Source organism: Loa loa (genome assembly GCF_000183805.2).
Source record: "Loa loa unplaced genomic scaffold supercont3.229, whole genome shotgun sequence".
Lineage (NCBI taxonomy): Eukaryota > Metazoa > Nematoda > Chromadorea > Rhabditida > Onchocercidae > Loa > Loa loa.
The window spans coordinates 88,368-106,853 of record NW_018108409.1 but is presented as its reverse complement, the minus strand read 5'-3'; the positions used below and the strand labels follow the sequence as shown (position 1 = coordinate 106,853).

General features: G+C 32.8%; 3 protein-coding genes across 4 annotated transcripts; 2 read left to right on the top strand and 1 right to left on the bottom strand.

The window, feature by feature from the left end:
* Window positions 1–47: 47 nt before the first annotated feature.
* On the top strand, window positions 48–498 carry LOAG_02615 (hypothetical protein; the record flags this gene model as incomplete). The annotated part of the gene is made up of 3 exons (XM_003138152.1): window positions 48–109; window positions 154–280; window positions 385–498. 3 exons carry the CDS (start codon window positions 48–50, stop codon window positions 496–498), a joined length of 303 nt encoding a protein of 100 aa, XP_003138200.1.
* Window positions 499–8,677: 8,179 nt separating this feature from the next.
* Window positions 8,678–12,479, top strand: LOAG_02614 (the record flags this gene model as incomplete). Of its 2 annotated transcripts, none has more annotated exons than XM_020446067.1 (8): window positions 8,678–8,791; window positions 9,123–9,176; window positions 9,911–10,029; window positions 10,372–10,501; window positions 10,661–10,881; window positions 11,290–11,481; window positions 11,689–11,872; window positions 12,271–12,479. In XM_020446067.1, exons 2-8 carry the CDS (start codon window positions 9,131–9,133, stop codon window positions 12,477–12,479), a joined length of 1,101 nt encoding a protein of 366 aa, XP_020305389.1. In that variant the 5' UTR covers window positions 8,678–8,791; window positions 9,123–9,130. The 2 variants fall into 2 exon arrangements, with proteins under 2 accessions (XP_020305389.1, XP_020303547.1); XM_020446066.1 differs by lacking the exon at window positions 8,678–8,791 and adding an exon at window positions 8,824–8,869.
* A 4,207-nt stretch (window positions 12,480–16,686) lies between these two features.
* On the bottom strand, window positions 16,687–17,808 carry LOAG_02613 (hypothetical protein; the record flags this gene model as incomplete). Its single annotated transcript, XM_003138150.1, has 3 exons — window positions 16,687–16,871; window positions 17,592–17,701; window positions 17,801–17,808. The coding sequence occupies 3 exons, from the start codon at window positions 17,806–17,808 to the stop codon at window positions 16,687–16,689; spliced, it is 303 nt and encodes a 100-aa protein (XP_003138198.1).
* Between the last annotated feature and the right edge of the window lie 678 nt (window positions 17,809–18,486).

The window sequence follows — 18,486 nt, the reverse complement described above, 5'->3', positions numbered from 1 at the left end:
GCTAAGAACTATTAGACAAGTGAATGTGATTACAATGTCTGGAAAGGATGGATATTATAACGACAACAAGGAGGATTTACAACACACTTCCCAGACAATGCAGTAATAGGTAATGCAGTATAACAATGGATCTGTTTATCACCGTATATATAGATGGCTAGAATGGATTAGCAAAAAGGAGGAGAATCTTATATATCATCAGTCAATATTAATCACCATCAAATTGGAAAAAGCTGTTTGGTTTCCGACAAAAGGAGCGTGTAACGTTATGTATGTGTATGTATGTATGTATGTATATGTGTGTGTATGTGTGTGTATGTGTATGCGTATGTTTATGTGTGTATATATAGGTTTTCTATTGAAACAAAAAAAAAAAAAATTCAGGATGATACATCAGAAGCGGGTATTCATCATCAATCAAGATACTCAGAAAGTGTTACTTGTGAGTTTGCCCAGCTCACTCACTTTTCTATCAGTCACCAGAAACCTATGAAATGAAGCAACGCTACCATTGAACAAAAGTGATGTCATTTCTGACATCACTTTTGTTCGCGATCAATAAAACATTTCAAAAGTCCGATGATTAGTACATACAGGTAGAGTTCGTAATGGTGCGAATATTCATTTTGGATTCCCCTTAAATTTCTCGGTTCCTTTCATTTCGTTCTGATGTTCACTGTGATATCATTTGTAAATTTGTACATTAATTTCCCTTTCAAAGTAAAAGTTAAACAAAACGCACGAAAAATATGAGTTTGACCTTATTTTTTCACTATCATCTATATATACTTCTGATGAGTTATTATTAATGGGAAGCTAATGGAGAATTCAGTTCGTTTCCGCTTTATGCATTTCAATTTCTATTTAAATTCATTCTCTGGTTCACTCTGCTAACAAAATTGATAGATTTAGGAAGACCTGTCGATTGTCAGGTGGTAATTCCTGATTGCTTGGTAAATTACTTACTGAACCAAAGCAATCTTCTGGATTCTTCTTTTAGATTGCTAAAATTTATTCTCATTTCAACTGGAAGAAATACCTTGGAGAAATGGAAAAGGATTAGGTTATATCCGAGCTAGGACATATTATTAGAAGTGTGAAATAAGAGCTCTAGTCCAAGCTGCTAAAATTGTGGGTGAATCAATCGAATAGAATTATTTGACAATTAATATGGTGGCTTTATTTTATGAAGCCCATGTACAGTGATTCCAGAATATTTCCTGATTTTTTGTTAGTTGACTAGAGCCAAGACTTATGCGAGATGAATATTCAAGTATGAACACCTGGAAAAGAAGAAGACATAAAGGTGGATGCATCCTGGATTTTTTCAATATGTGAAACTTTCTAAATCTCTAATCCATGACTTAGAATATTTCTTTTTTCTTTTTTCTTTTTTTCTTTTTCTACGGTAATGATTCTTTCAATTTTAGCAAATATTTCGACCATTGAGCATCAATTGAGAATCATCCCTAAACTGACTACAGGGGATTTTTTCTTAAACGTTCAACAACCCATCTCTGCAAAGTCATTTTTTTGTCCACTCACTGTCAATATTCGTCTTGAGAGTATGATGTGGTTAAGTTAGGGTAATAGGTTAATTTCGTAGCTGCCGTACTGAATGGCATAAACCTGAATAAATAGACGCACAAAGGAATCTCTCATTTTCCATCCTTCTATTGATGAGATTTTCAGACTCGATTGCTGCTTTAGATTTGCATTCAGCAGAGGTTTGCAGATACGGCTTTTCTCAGTAACAATTACTCAAACAATCTCAACGGTGTGAGATATCTGCATAGTATCAAAGAACGTGAAACTGGTTTCTGATTGGAATTTCAAACGGAACGAGATAAAACAACCGAAAAAAGACGTCCAGAAAACTAGAGAAAGAGGGACTCAAACCATAAGTAAACAAAAAAGAATTCACTAACCATTCTCGAGTGGCTCATGTATTCTCAACCGGGAACACCTTATACAAATGGCTGAGTTAAAAAGAAGCAACTCAACAAATCAATTTTTTCTGTGTGAAATCACTCTTTATGGCAACAAATTTCTGTCACCAATTCTGGATCCAAAATAATGGGAATGAAGCAGTCAATTGACGCTAGCCATTCGTTACATGTTTTCGTTTCAGATCAATGCCGCAGGAACATTTTTCGAGAAACTGAACAAAAGATCTGAAATGATCGCAGTCCTCTTGTTTGGTTTCACCGGAAGTTCTCTTCTCTTCCTAAATGTTCTATAGTTTTGGGAATCCCACCAACTAACAAATAGCTGCAATGCCGAAGAGAATAATCCTGGCACTGTCAATGTTGTTTGCCCCGATTTCCCTCTCGGCGCTTATATGTTATGCTTTCTCTGCTGCGTGTTTAACACGTGATGGCTTTTATTATTTTTTCTTTTAAAATGAACTTAAAAGTTTTGATTGCATTGCAGTAGATTTTTTTTTCTCGACATTTACACGATCTCTCGGAAACGACTCTTTGTTTATAGGTGCTTTCAACTATGAGATCAGAAATTTGAAATGTGATCATCGCCAATTAATTATCATCTTTCCAAGCACTGATTTTACTATCTCGGCACAAAAAATGCATACTAATTTTATGCTGAAACGACTCTTTCCTAGCCCAAAAATGGACGAAAATGTGTCTTCTCGGTAATGATGCTCTCGTGTTAATTTTTTTTTTCGTGAATGGAAGATTCTCGGATGCTTCTTTTTTCTTCTTCCGTCTTATCGAGATATTCACTAGCACCGATTTATTCTCAGCAAAGAGAAGCTGTCAAGTGTTTTCACAATAATGCGCAGCTTACCTCCTTTCGTTTTCCTGTGTCACTTTTTTTCTGACCATTTCTTTTTTTTTCTTCCATATTTTCGTTACATTTGCTCTTTCCTCTGTGATTCTCAACTCCTCTTGAAAACGTTTTTGAAATGAAATTCCATATTTCATCACATTAGATGTGTAGATAGAATTATCAAGTGGACTGTTAGAAATGAGTCCAAAAGTTTCCTACATGGAATCAAAAAGAATACCATGACATTTGAGTTTTTCTATCTTATCGTTTAAGGTGCATACATAAATTTTCTGTTTCAGATCCTTAGTGATAAGCAAATACTCCATTTTCTCATAAAATTTTTGGATTTTGGCATAGCAAAGTTGCATAGATAAAAACAAGGTGATATACCGTAGCGATACAAAATTCTTTAGGCACAATTACCTATGATAAACTTGTTGTGCTGGTAACTCTTTGCATGCATGCCAATCTTCTTATAGGATATCAGAGAGCTTTACCGACTTTCTTTTTCTAATTCTTAACATCGAAAACTATCATAAGCAAGACAATCACCAATATATAAACTGAAGTGAAAAGTAATTCAAGTCAGATATATTGCAACATATAAGTCAATTTTTTGTTTCCTTCGATTTTCCTGACAACAGGAGTTCAAATCAATTTCTAGCATAAATTAAAACATCCTTTCCCTCCCATAGCTATTCTTAGCCAACCCGAGATTTGCTACCGACAAATGCATCAATTACACAACAGATAAACATGAAAATACTAATGAACACAGGATATGTCAATTGTTGCTAACTTTATTTTATTTTTTAGAAAAAGACACTTTTTTTTTACTTGAAACTTATTCGACCTTCTATTTTTGATTGTTGCAACAAAGTGTTCTCTCAAAATAACCGAAAATCATTAACTTATGAATTTCCTACTCAGATTTTTCCTGTATTGAAGAATTTTTTGAAATTTAAACGTCACTCTACAATAATGTATTATTTGGTGGCACGACCTAATAGCAGTGTTGAATGAGCTTAGTCGAGACCATTCAATTATCGCAGTGTGTTGCACAAACTAAATCTGATAGATATGCGATCTGAGTATTAGTTTTAGTTACCAAACTTCTACACTTTTTGAAAAATTAATTGTTTGCATTTGTTTCTGTTTTTTTTAGGACGAAATTTTGAATCTTAAACTTTTTCATACTCTTGAAATTTTCGAAAATAATAAATCGTTTCCAAATTGCTTCCTTTGCAAATGCCTTTTTGTACTTCGTCAAATTCATTTATCGATTTCATTCCGCAATTCATTCCGTAATTTTCAAAATGATGAAAAACGACTTTTTCCACTTTGTTTTTCTTTGCAATAAATCCTTTGCAGCAACAAATGAAAGATATTATTTTCTTTCATTTCAATTACAAATGTAAAAGACGATGGTGTCAACGTCTCCAACACAATTTTTTGTAGTTCTTTTTTTCTATACCTAAATTTTCAATAGCTAATTACACCTTACTACTTTCTCTATACGATGCCTTTTTCCAAACTTCTTATGCGTTTTTCTAGCAGTCTTTTGACATGTTGTTCTTTTTTACTCTCTTTTTCATTCTCTTTTCAAAAATTCCTTTTTGAATTCTTTCTGCTTATAGGGCCGTGCTTCATGGAATGACATTCTGGCTAATTACTAAAGTTGTTTCATAAAGACTTTCCGCATTTAAATTTTTCATCAGATCAATACCCCAGGAAAATTATGTGAGTACTGTATGTGTATAGATATTTAGGTGCAATCATCTTTTCCGATGTACGGTTCGATAGAGCGAGACGTTGCAATTATATGAACTGAAATTTCTTTAAAGATCCAGTGTGAGATTGTGCCTTACTCGTAACTGAATTACCATGAGAAAATAAGCCCGATAATCTTGATTATTATTCATTGAGTAGTCTTTTGCAAAAACAATCAGCTATGCATGATGGAGCAACACTCAGAAACAGTTTTTAAATCTTAGCTTTCTGTTCCATAAATTACAAATCGTTACATTTGGCCTTCTCAGATATCTGACTAAATATTTTTTTTCTTATTTATGTTGTCGTGTTGTATATTTTCGAACGTATTTTTTTGAAATTCCATATTCCATGTTTTTCTCAAATTTGTCACTTAATGACTCGGATTTAAAATTTTGTAAGCAAGTTCAAATTCATTTAATCCAATAGAAAGTGCGAAAACTCGAAGCGAGATTTCTGTTAGCATTTTGCAAAAACAATCAAACTTTTTGCATTTTATTTTTTTTTTCAAGTTTGCAATATGTACGCTTCAAAATACAGTAACAGACAAATTTACAACAAAAAATTGTGAATCTTTTTGCTACTGCAAAATAAGAATAATTTGTCTTTAACAGTCATTTATCGCTTAATGATATGCTGAAATATGGAACCTAATTCCCTATTTTAATTACCTACGACATACAGCATTTTTATTTTTGCACCTAATTAGACTAAATAATCACCACTCATCAAACAAGTTTATTCGTTCTTATTCAAATAAGTCAAAGTATAAATTTAAAAAAAATGTAAAATGTCATGTTCAGAAAGAGAATGCGAAATTTTGCAGGTGTTAAATAACCTGTGGCATAACAAGTTTTGCAATGTTAAGAGATCTTTGTCAAAATATGGCAAGTAATGATTAATGTAAGGCATTTAATTGTACTTTCAACACTTTTATTCCTGGGACAATTGGAACATCAAATATTGAAATTTATACCAGTGCTTTAATCAAATTTGAGGACACACATTTTTTTTTTATTTTAGTACAAAACTTTTGGATGAGTTTTTCTCCTAAAACGCGAACTTTTTTTCATTACGGAAAAATTTTTTTTTCGTGCGTTTGCAACACTGCCGTAGTTTAAGAAGAAATATATTGTGTTAGAGTGCATTTCGCATCACTATTATCTAATAAACAGGCTAGAACAACTGCTTCTGCTTTTTTCTAATATTGAGATTTGGAACTTCACCCACGATTAGGATGAAAAGGATGGAGGAAGAGAAGCTGTAGCTTACTTATAGGAGGTGCATCTGAAAGAGAAGCTGTAGCTTACTTATAGGAGGTGCATCTGAAGGACCCACACAACAAACTCCCCATTCATCCGTGAGTTCCGAACATAGCGAACAACTCTTGCTAAAGTTCCCAGTTCCATCCATTCCAGCTAACCTTTCTCTTTCATTTATTTCTTTAATCATCAGTGATTATCATCTACCGCTTAGTCAGTGTTTTTGTTTCCGTTATCCTCGGCTAAAATGCACTCCAATTCATCAGATACATTTCAATCATTTTAATTTGGTGTTCCTCGTTCTTTAATTATGCCTAGCTTTTTGTCCATTTTTTTTTTTCTTATTAAGAAAGTGTTAACTTGCGTTTATCTTTCCCTCCAAATTTTCACATTTCGATAAATATCAAAAGTGCTTCTAGGCTTCAGTTTAGAAATCTATCCCTTTCAGTTTTAACTTTTCACGTTATACTCGCCAGAGTTAAGGTCACATACGCTTACAGTATTTAATTAAATTGAGGCCAATTTCTTCCCAAATTTTCACACGAAGGATTGAAAATGATGAAATAAGCTTAAAGATAGATTATTGAAAATTGCATGAACCTAAAACAGCTAATACATCTGCAATATGTTTCTTATTTCAGAATCCTTATTTTTGTAGGACTTGTCATTTATAGTATGGCATGGGGAGCTGCGGATCAAGCTTTTTGCTGAATGTTTGTTATGTGTGGCAAAAATAAAATTTTGGCCAAAAAATTTTTAAGTTATGAAGTAACATATAACGAAAAACACTGCGGTAATTTGATAGATTCCAATTTAATGGAAAAGTTTCTTCCAAATACACCAGTTGTGAGCGGAAAAAAAATCGGCAATTTTGTTAACTAAAGGCATGCATTTGAATTTCAGTCTTGTCGTTATGGTGTAAACTGGCTAAAACTGAAGAATCAGACTTATTTCCTACTAACTTCAGAAACTCTCCTGAACAAATTGTATATAATTAAGTTGTGATAGTGTTAGTTAAGATCAGATATTTCTCGTCACATTTAACGTTTATGTTTTCAACAGCCGTAATAGAATAAAGGAAAGTTAGAAATGGATGAGATAATGGTGTCTGTAGGAATGGGTTCATGAATAAAGGAGCAAAGCTTCTCCTCCCTCACCATATTATTGCCTATACGGCATATTTTATTGTGGTGGTAAAAGTGTAGTTCTTAAATCGAAAATTTTTTTTTTTTTTGACATCATACTTTCCCGCAACACTCGTAAGAACAATATTTTATAAACTAAGTGTCTTTTTCTGATTCAAATGGTTGTATCAAATGAATCAACTGATTTGACGAACATCATATTATAATCCGAACCATCTGACAATAGTGCAAAATCAAATCTAAAAGTAGTCTATAGTGGAGGCTAGCAATTCCTTCTGTTTAATTCAAAGTGATCGGTATCTTGAGTCATCTAGTATTATCGAACAAACAAACAGTGCAAACTTCCCGGCTTATCTGAAATTGTCGGAAACATTTGCCTTTATATTTTAACGCTATATGACACTCACTGCATTGCAATATTGTAACTAAGACAGATTTGATGAAGCACGAAATTACGGTAATATATGACAAGAATGTTTTGTGTACGACGGCTATTTGTTAGTAATAAACTTACAAAGAATAATGAATTTGAAAATATTCATGATATCAGAAAACTGCGTGTTTTTATTCAAAAACATTAAAATAAGCTAAGTTCAATTCAGATCAGAAAATACTTTTTGCTAAGCTAATAAACTCAGAAACAAAATCTGATTGCTGAATGAAACTAAAATATAATTTTGGACCTGCTTGTAATGATTAAAAGTTGTGTAGAAGTTCCAAAAGTATGTTGATAGAAATTGCCAACTTATCATTATTCCTCTAGTTCATACACATGACAAACAGTGTGTGATAACGACGCTTGAGTAGTTGAATATAGTAATGATGAGACAGCAATATCTTTTTGCATTTCCATTTACATATTATTAGAAATATTCCACCTATTCCAAACTTCATGCTTACTTAACTGAAACGAATTTATGAATTCTGGCGTAGAAGAAATTATTTTCCCCGAAACGACTTAGTTAAAATTGATGAAACCTAATTGAGCTTAAGTTTCGCTGTGCTTATGTTTAACTTCAGTCTCTTAAAAACTTGGATTTTTCGGTATGGCATTATAATGGTTCAATTTCACTTTCCCATCGTTATTGTACATGGAAGCCAGTTAAGGGACTGAGAAAAATGGGCATCATGATGATTTCAAAAATAAAGTATAAATCATAACTCAGCAATATTGTGTGCTTATTTCTGCTGCAATTTATTTTATAACTTCATCTCTCTGGATATACTTTAAAGAAACTCACAATTTCATCATCTTCTTTATTCTGTTTGATCTATTCGTATTTCAGGTTGTCGATCACCACTATGCAATAAAATTCTTTTAGCTTTTCGCCTGTTTTTCAAATTATCCCCTCATTTAGTGTTCAAGAAAGCATTCTCTTAGAATTTGTTACCAGAACTATATGTTTCAATGAATTAAATTAAAGGAAATGATTGTTTTGCTAAAGAAATTAATTCGTCTCTAATAAAGAAATAAAATCAACGCTGATTGACATGGACTTTTGCCTTCGTAGAGAGGCAGTACCGTAATCAAAAATCTACCATTTCCATTAAAAACAGAGAATCATTTTCTCTCATTTGTCTTCTTTCTTTTTTTTGTTTTGCTTTAGACTAATAATCAGTAAATCATGAAATCCTTTTTGCAGAAAATTTTTACGAAATTTAAATTGTAATAAGCAAATTAATTTTGCAAGCAGCCTTTTATGTTTCTTTTTGAAGTACGATCAAACGGAACGAATACTTACTGCGACAATTATTGAGCTTCCTATACATCCGTGCTGATTAATGGCAATTTTTGGAGAGATCCTTTCTTCAAATCTGTTTGAAGTATTTCGAAATTAATTATCGCTTTTCGAGCCGTTATTTTCAATTTTTCACTATGGTCAATGCTTTCCCCAAAAAATGGCATGCTCCAAATTCAAGATTCAAATGAATTTTTCTTCCAAGGCCGAGATATCTATCCAATAAAAATATCCAGAAAATTTTCAAAATTCTCTAAAATTCATGGATTACATTTGTTTTTTTATCATTTCCTTATAATTTTGTAATTTTGCTAAAATCCGAAATTTCATTTTGTAATGCAGTTAACATACTAAAGTTGATGAGATTAGTAATGTGTTGCAATCGGAAAAGGAAATCTAAAACGTTTTCTTTCTAGTTGTCGATATGCAGTGCGCATTAAGGTCAGATTTGTCAAAGGATTGGTTAAGAGGTAAATTTCCGTTTGTTCTACAAAATAGATCATAATACTCTGCTTATATGTGATTTAAATATTGAAATTCAAGAATCAAAGAGTAAGAACTAATGAGTTCAGAATCGGAATTGAAATGAAGTCGTGATCTAAAAGTGGATTACGACTTAGTGCTTCATATTAGTTGTAATATAAGCCATTGAAATTCTTAAAATTAAGATTGATGTTTTTTTTAAGCCTTGCACAACAGTGGCAAGCAAGTTAAATTTCAAATTAAAACAGCGACTAATTTGTTTCCAATTTCTTTGGTGCAATTGCATACTCAGCCGGAATGTTAATTAATACCACTGTTTAATTTTATTTTTCTATTCTTGTTATAATTTCTTAAAAGGATTTTTCGATATATCTCAAAAGATAATTCCTTTATACTCTATTGTGGTTGAAATGAAGCAGTTATTTGAATGATAGTTACAGGTAGCAGAGCAGGATACAAGTACGGATAGTTCTAACAGATACAAAACATAAAAAATAAAACTGTGTTGTGAACTATCTTAGCTGCAAAGAATGAACAATGATAAGATCGTTGACATACAGGACGGTGAGTAAATGAGCAAATGAAATCCTGAGAATTACGAAATTGAAAATGGAATCAGGAAACGTAGATTGAGCTATCGGTGCTTTTAATACACAGTTTACTATTTACCAGCGGCAGTTGTTGTTATACTATTACAATTAAAAGAGAGTACTTTTTTTAGGTGATCTGCGATCTGTTGGTTCTGATCCATCATCATCAACATTGTGTCCAACCATTTGCCATCGTGCGGCATCGTTTCCAATTGTTAGCAGACATCATCCAACGTCTTCTTTATTAAAGGTTGGGGGATGTCTAATGCATGGTAACTGCTTCAAATTCAATTATGGAAAGGAGTGAATTAGAGATCTCGGAGGTTGCTTATCATTATAGATATAATTGAAGCAATCAGTGGCAGTTTTAGGCATTATCTTCAAGGGTGTCAGTTTATTCACTGTAGTGGCAATCCTTCAGCCCATTCCTGTGCTAGTCAAATTGTTGATACTTGGAAGTGCTCAATCTTCTATTCTTGTGGACGAAAACGCACAGCTGTTATTGACGTCTTTGGAAATTTGTCTTATCTACTTCTATTCTGAATTACTGGATTTTCATTTCGATCAAGAAATTTCTATAAATTATTTGTAGGTACGTTCACAGAGCGAATCAGATGCACTCAATCGATTAGGCCTTATCAATTCACGAACTACACTTATAGAGCAGTTGAAAAAACGTCAGCTTGCACCAATTACATTCGAAAAATCACTGGACAATGCTGGTAAATCACTTCATCATTAGTTTTAAAAATAGTTTAAATTTGAAATTTATCGAAACCGGAAACAGAAATTCCATTCAATACAACTTCTTGGGTGCATTAAAAAATTCATATATTCTTTCTGCATCTTATCGTTTTGAATTTTATATTCAATATCGCAAGGAGAATCAGATGCAAACTTGGGCGACAATGACTGTGTCGATGGTAATGTCGGCGACTTTGACCAATTATCACTGATTGTCGAAAATGTAGTTGTTAAAACAACGAAGGCTGCTGTTAGATCATATAAAAGTGTACACTTTGCTGATGATTGCGGCAAAGATCTGACTACCGTGCGTGTGATGACAGAACCTTCAGATTATCCACCTGCCATTAGTGCATCAGTATGTTTCTTTCATTTATATATCGTTGCTCCATTTGTCCACTCAAATTTACGATAAGTTTTAAAGTGACTTTTGGTTCAACAAAACATTTGTAATTTATTTCAGGTAATAATCAATTGGAAATATCAGTTAATTAGGAAGTAGGAAAAAGTAATATTTATTGGAAAAATATGTCTGAGATTGTGCTATTAATGATTTATCCAAATATTACATAAAAATTACGATTGTTATGCGAAACTTTCTTATGTACAACAAATTCTTTGATTTTATAAGGAAAGCAGTAATTAATAAACGTCATGTGAAATTACTCCATCTCCTTTGGCTTTGAGGTAAAGTATTTTCGGAGAGAGATTAGGCATTCTTTTTCAATACTTTATTCAGTCAATAGTCTCACAAATTGATCTTCAGGTAATTCGCCGCCTACTAGGGGAAACAGATGAGGAGGAGAAATTTCGTCAGACATCCGCTTCATGGGTCATATCATTCAAACAACCAGCTAGTGAATATGTTAAATTTCGTGAAACACTAGAGAGAGGGTTTGTTGCGCTGGAAAATGTTGTCCTTAAAAATGAGATATGCCGCATGGTTGGCACCATTAAGGTTCCTCTTCATTTGTGTTCTAAATTTCTACCACTTTTTACTGACAATTCCACTGATCTTGAAAGTGCAATTCTTTAATATAGCAAAGAAAAAGCAAGAAATTTTCGACCGTCCTGCCGTCTTTCCGTAACTTCAATCGAAACATTTAGTCAAACTTTGCCGTCCCGTAATTTGTTTATTTTAGGTTAAAATATAACATTCGAAAAGAAAGTATTTGTACGTTTCACATCGGATGGCTGGAAAAGTTTTCTGGATCGTATGGCAACTTATCAACCATCGTCATCCAAATTTTATGATACGTTTAGTTTTGATGTTGAATTACCCACCAATGGCTCTGATCCGGATGCACGGATTGAATTTTGTATTTGCTTTGAAACCGGTTCTTCTCAAGGTAGCAAAATTTAGTTCAAATTTTTGCACAACTTGATAAAAAGCAAATATCATAAAAGCTAGATGAAACAATGTACTTTGAAAAACCTACGCACTTTCAATAATTTTTCGCTGCTGAATATTTTATGCTTTGAGCATTTCCATAACACGAAGCATGCATTATAAAATGTAAGTTAATATTCAAATTGTACTAAACAATGCTACTTTTTAGTCAGTACTACTTTTGCATCACTTATCATTCACCATCCATAAAAAATAATACCAACGATAACAACTGACGTCCGTAGAACCATAAAAAAGACAAGGTCAATTAACTTCATTTTTATATCATAACAATAAAGCTTATGTAGTAATGCTTTAAGAACTTATATCCGTCAAATATTTTTAATAAAATTACAGATGATACAAAACAGCAGCAATATTGGGATTCGAATAATGGTCGAAATTATGTGCTGACAAGTCAAGAAACGCTAGCTCCCATGTCGCCATTACCTATATCATTATCATTTGGGAAACATGATCCCAATGATGCATATACATGTGAATTTGATGACTGGACTAAATTTGCAGCGTGGAGAAATTTACCAACTGAGGGTCCATACTGGTAGAATTTTATAACAGAAAAGCAACGTCAGCAATCAATATTTCCAAAAACGAATTAAGAATTCTCCTGAATATGACCTTTTTTTCTTTTGCCTTTTGGAAGCACGGTTTGTAATTGATACTGTTGCATAGATTTATGGATCTTTTCAGATAAACATCGATTCCTAGGAAAATTTGTGACACTGTTCATTCGATACAGACTGCTTCTACTGGAATTACCAGTCAGCTCAGAATAATATGTGTGCATTGGTACGGGATTTAGTAAAGCTTAGTTTTCGTAACTGAACTATTTTTATTTTTGAACTTCTTTTCACTTTTTGACGTATAGAATGAAATACTGATTCTGGTTGATAAATTTCAATTGATGCAGGGTTGTACTGGCACAAATTTCATTTATTTCCCGCTTTCCAGTAATAATAGTGATAATAGTGGTAATAGATGATAATTTATTATTGTTCTCCTTCTACTCACTGTACAGCCTATATCATTTTCAAACTTTATAAACATTGCTGGAATACTTCCTGTGAATGTTTAGTCTTGATTAGAAAGTAAAATGATCTTCTGGGCATGAACACATATCCATCATAAACGTCATATTGAATTGTACACCCCTATAGACTATCGAAAGCATTACTCATTGTTTTTCCCAATAAACCTTTAAATCCCAAAGGAACATATTCATGAGGGAAGTACAGTGCAGAACTTAAATTTACTAAACCAATGAAAGTAACGTTATGAAAGTAAACACCTTTGTGTTTTCAGTTTGATTTCAGAAAATTTTCGAAATAGTACTTCGTCAGTTACTTTTTATTAATCGAAAGCAAATTATTTGTTCCAAAAGGTTCCAGATAGTCTTAGACTTTACTATTTGCAATTCGCTATTAAGTATCTGTTCTCCGCAATATTCTCAGGTGTACTTATGGCGCCGATAGTGTTTGTTCAACTGTTTTGACGATGGAGATAAATGGGCATATTACACATGAAATAAAAATCAAACATATGTCGAAATATGGGAAACAAAGATGAAAACTTGTACCGCTATTATTGCTAAAATTTAAGTAATAGAGTTGTAATTAAATGTTGCATTTTTACCAGCAAAGTTCTGACTTCGGTATGTTCCAAGTTTTTTCTGACATTCCATGGGTTGGTGTAAACGTTAATAGTTTAGGAATGTCAATAACAACAGGTTCCTCTTTCACATTATTAATTTCTGGAGCTTTTGGTACCTCAGGTGAAAAAAGGACTCACATATTCATTTTCAAAAGATACATTTCTGCTGAAAAATGGTCCAGATCATTGCTTCCAGCAATTCTAGTCTTCCTGGTACTAAAGCAAAGGCAATAATTATGGATTCCCAAAAATTAAGCTAAAAATTCGCTAAAGTTCATGTGAAGTCCTTATAAATTATTGTTATGAAGAATATTGAAATCATTTCGTTATTGCTTGTTTAGTGTTTGATAAGCTCCAAATTTTGATTCCTCATGGCTTTTTTTTACCAGAAATCCAAAAATTAAACTGCATTCATCGTGTCAAGGTCCTTGGAAGAAAGATGCAATTTAATTTTTTCCGGATTTGATTCCACAGTTTTGCAAACCCTGCTCAACAGTACAATTTGTTTGCTTTACAATGGCACTACAAAAGCAGCGTCTTTCTCCTTCCCCTTTTTTCAGTTTGAAAAAATTTAAGCATAGAATTTTCGTGTGAATTTCGATTGAAATTCGTCATAGGCAATGCCTGTTTTACTTTGAAAAGCATTTGAAATCCTCAATTTTAAGACTTGAAACGAAAATATGTCGATAAGATTCACTAAGGAAATTAGTAAAAGATATCACAAAAACAACAATGATTTCATATTCGCCGATTACATTTCACTGTGTGTGACTGTGCAATCATTCAGTGGTGGTGGGAAGGAGATTCATTGCGAAAGTTCACTTTTAAAATTTTTACAAATTCCCACACATTAATGCAACTGCAGAAAAGTGAATAATCAAAATAAAGATTGAACAAAATTTTACAACACAACAGAGTAATGGATTTTTTGAATGATTGGCATCTTCAGCAGAAGTATGTAATGGATGTACTTGTAGCCTCCTCAATCCTAGCAAATATCAAATACCTCTTCAACTTTTAAGTCCACCTCACCGGTTCTATCTTCTTTTCCAAAAATTTTCTTATCACTTCCACTTTTTTCTCAGCAACATTCTAGGACACTTTTCTTCCAATTTTTTTCCAAAAGACTATGTCGAAATTTTCGAGAGTGTGTGTTAAGCCTGTCGCAGCTTAAAACAAATAAGCCTCAAATTTCCGGCACACTAATATTACATAAAATAAACACTAAGCGCTGATTAGCCATTTCTTGGTATCATCACCGGGAAAACCATTATGAAATATGTTTTTTATAAAATGAATGTAAAAAATAAATAAATAAAGTTGGTATCAAAATGAGGTAGGCACGACAGCTTAAAAGGTAATTGAATGACAATAGTATATATATATAAACTAAAATTATACATCATCCGTCTACCTTATTTCTATCTCATTGAGGCAATGGTTTTCTTGTCTTGTCGATTTCTTTCTTTTCTTTTTTTTCATCGTTTCGTTTTCTTTTTTTTTGCATCTCATCCTCTTTCTATGATGTGATAATTTCTTAAATTATTGGTTGCTTAATATTATCCTAACTTTAGGTGTTTGCAAAATCTAGGATTTATTGATTTAGTGTTTTGAAATTCTACCGTTTTACTATTAAATTAGATATAAAAAAAAGATGCGAAAGTTATGGAATTAAAATTGACATAAGACTTTTTCAATAAATTGTTCTTGTGGTTGTCATAGTAGCAATGAATTATGTTTTGGTTAAGCGTGATTAAGGGAAATTATCTTTTGAAATATTCAGTTTGTTTGGAAAAAACGAGCATCACAAAATATTCATATGGTGGTTGGTTTATGTTTAAAGTGACAACAATGCTGGTTCAACTTTCTTGATCTAATGATTACAGCACTAATCCAGAATTTTTCATCTTTATCTTTTTCGATTCTACCATTTGTTAACAATGGCTGATGAATTAAAGGTTGCCATTTGATTCGTCTTGTTTGCCATTTATTGTCAGCGGACGTATCTCACAGAAATACTTTGGTTTGCAAAATTTTTTCGTGGGACGGTTTTGAACTATTCATTTTGCTGTCTTTTTTCGGTGAAACTAAAAATGATAAGGTAAACTAATGTTTATTGTCTGCACTGCACACTTTTTGTCAACTATTTTTCATTGATTGGTCTTTCTTAATTCATATTTCTCACTTGATTTGCAGTTGGCAGAAGACTTTTCTGATTTATGTTATGAATAATTTTTTGAATCATTGTTCAAGAATTATTTTCTTATTCTGTTCATACTCCGTGATTAATGCTGAGTGTTGTCTCATCACTTTTTTCCCATAGATTGAACTTTTTATTTCTTATACACAACATTTTTTTTCGAATGCTGAATCCAAAAAGAAAAGTTTACAAAAATTTTCCAAGTTATGAGCGGTGCTAACATAAAAATCATTGGGGTCCCAGGGCTTTCCAGAGCTGATATCATTATCAGCGAGAAATATGCCGCACTTATCAATTGCTACATCTACAAGATGTAACAGTAGATAAGAGTCCGCTTTGCTGAATTTTTCATCTTTTGTAGCCATTTCTACTAAACTGGTATACTGAAAATGCGATGGTGTGATTCTGCAGTGAAAGCAAATTTTTCGCTCATTCAACGAATGAAATTTATTGATAAATCTATAACATAAAATGGATTCTTTCTGTGACGTATAAATCCATTTACGAATGAGGAATTTTCCGTTCATTCTTTGCTTGTTTTTTCTTTTTTTTTTTTTTTAAATTAAATGGACAAAGAATATTCCTTTTCGAGGTATCTTGTAGGGATCAACTGATCGAGTGCAGGAGGTGCTTGGTGCAATAAGCTCTTCGTTATTTATTGGATCTTAACAGATGTTACTTTTATTTTTGTATATTTTGTTGAATTTTTGTGTCCTAAAACAGTTTAGAAATATTGTGGTAATTTCCACTCCTTCTCTGTATCAAAATTTCAAATCCCATTTCACAAATCATTGGAAAGAGTGTGGAATGACTTACTTCATGAGCTCTTTTTTTAATCATTCCACTAACTTTTCTGATTTTGAAAAGCCAATATTGTTTGTTACTTTAGTTTATTTGAAAGACTATTTCTTCTCGAGGTATCTGTGCGGATCAATTGACCGAGCACAGAAGATGTACTGCTGCAGTAATAAGCTCTTCGGCATTAATACTCTTGCGCTTTGTTTCATTAAACAAAACCATTCAATACGAAGTACTTCATCGTTTTCCAGTATAATCGAATTCTTACGATTGTAGCGATAACCCATGACTGAAAAAAACTTGTCCATTCATGATTATCTGATTTTTCTTTCAATTTTTGCACTAATTTATAAAATCTTTGCCAGATCAACAAACTAAGAGATGAAAAATAGTCAGGTAGCTTTGGGAAGATGTAATAAGCTTACGAAAGTGAAATTAATCGACTTCATTTGGTGAAGTCTTTCGAGTTTTTTTGCTGAAAGCTCCTCTGCTTATCAAAAGTTGCAGTGCGGCATATTGAAATACTGATTATGTTCTGAATACTATTAATTCTCTTCCCGATTAGGTTCTCAGAGAACTGCTGATATATGGATTTTACAAATTGAAAAGAAATCTCTTTCACGACGGGGGACATCACTAGGAGATCTATGCTTCAAATATCCTCGATATGTTGAGTGCAATTTCCGGATTGAGGTATTTTGAGAAATAAATAATAATGGTTTAGTTTAGTGGTTTGGATCACCAAGAAGTTTTATAAAACACAATTTCTGTATTTGCTTAACAGTTGCTTCAAAGTGTGAAATATGCTTCAGTTTCTTCTCTATATTTTAGAATCAAACAAGTTGAAAAATACCTTGTGCAAAATGCATTCCCTTGATTTACTCAATTACTGCATCCTTATATTCGAATCTTGTTTGTTCCTTAATGAGAGCTCTCGGTAAGCTTTCTTTTTTCTTTAATTTATGAAATCTGATCAATCATAAACTCACGGGATGGATTCACATGTAACTTCTTGAATCATCGGTGTGAAGTGGGTAGTATAGAATCCACCGAGACTTATTTGTTGCATTAACAATGTTACTCCGATCAATCAAAATGAGGCGTTGACCGGGATGTTCCCTACAAATTTCCTAAACTTTATGCAACTTTACCCTCCATCTTAAAACATTAATACAAATTAAAAGCCATTTTCTGGAAAAGCGTTTAATGGGAACGCACTTTTCCATTCTGCTGTGTGGACACATACGAATTGAAGTATCATGAGGAGATTCGAACGGTTTATGATTCCCTCACAAATTTGCTTCATTTGTAAATTAAGTGCCGGATAACTGTCTTGCACGGTTTTATGAATTTTAATCCTTTCCTCGCCTTATCAAGACAGTTCAAATGAACTTAACGGATAATAAACAAGAAAAGTCTACGTTAATCTGGATATTTAACAGCAGCCTTTATAATTCAAATACTAAAATATGTTAACAATGTAAGCAAACTATTCCATGTGTTCATTTATTTTCATTACATTGGCTGAATAATGAGATGCTCTTCAAAGTCCCCAATAGGAATATGTCAAAGCGACGACCACTTTCAATGTCCGCCTAGTTATTTCCAACACTTTAGTCATTTACCGTGTTAGACCTTTGATTTCGAAACAACTTTGCTATTTGACAATTAACAACAGACACACTACACTCATCAGAGAGATTGCACTGTCACCAATCTTAAGAAACCGAAATATTTCCGCACAATCATTTGACTTTCGCCAGCACTGGCGAAAGTCAAATGATTGTGCGGAAAGTTTGGCGTTAATGAGACACTCTAAGCGATCCACAATTTTATAAATAAGTGACAGTCGCAACCACCTGAGAATATTAATCGAATTCGAGGTGTGAGAGACAGAATGCAGA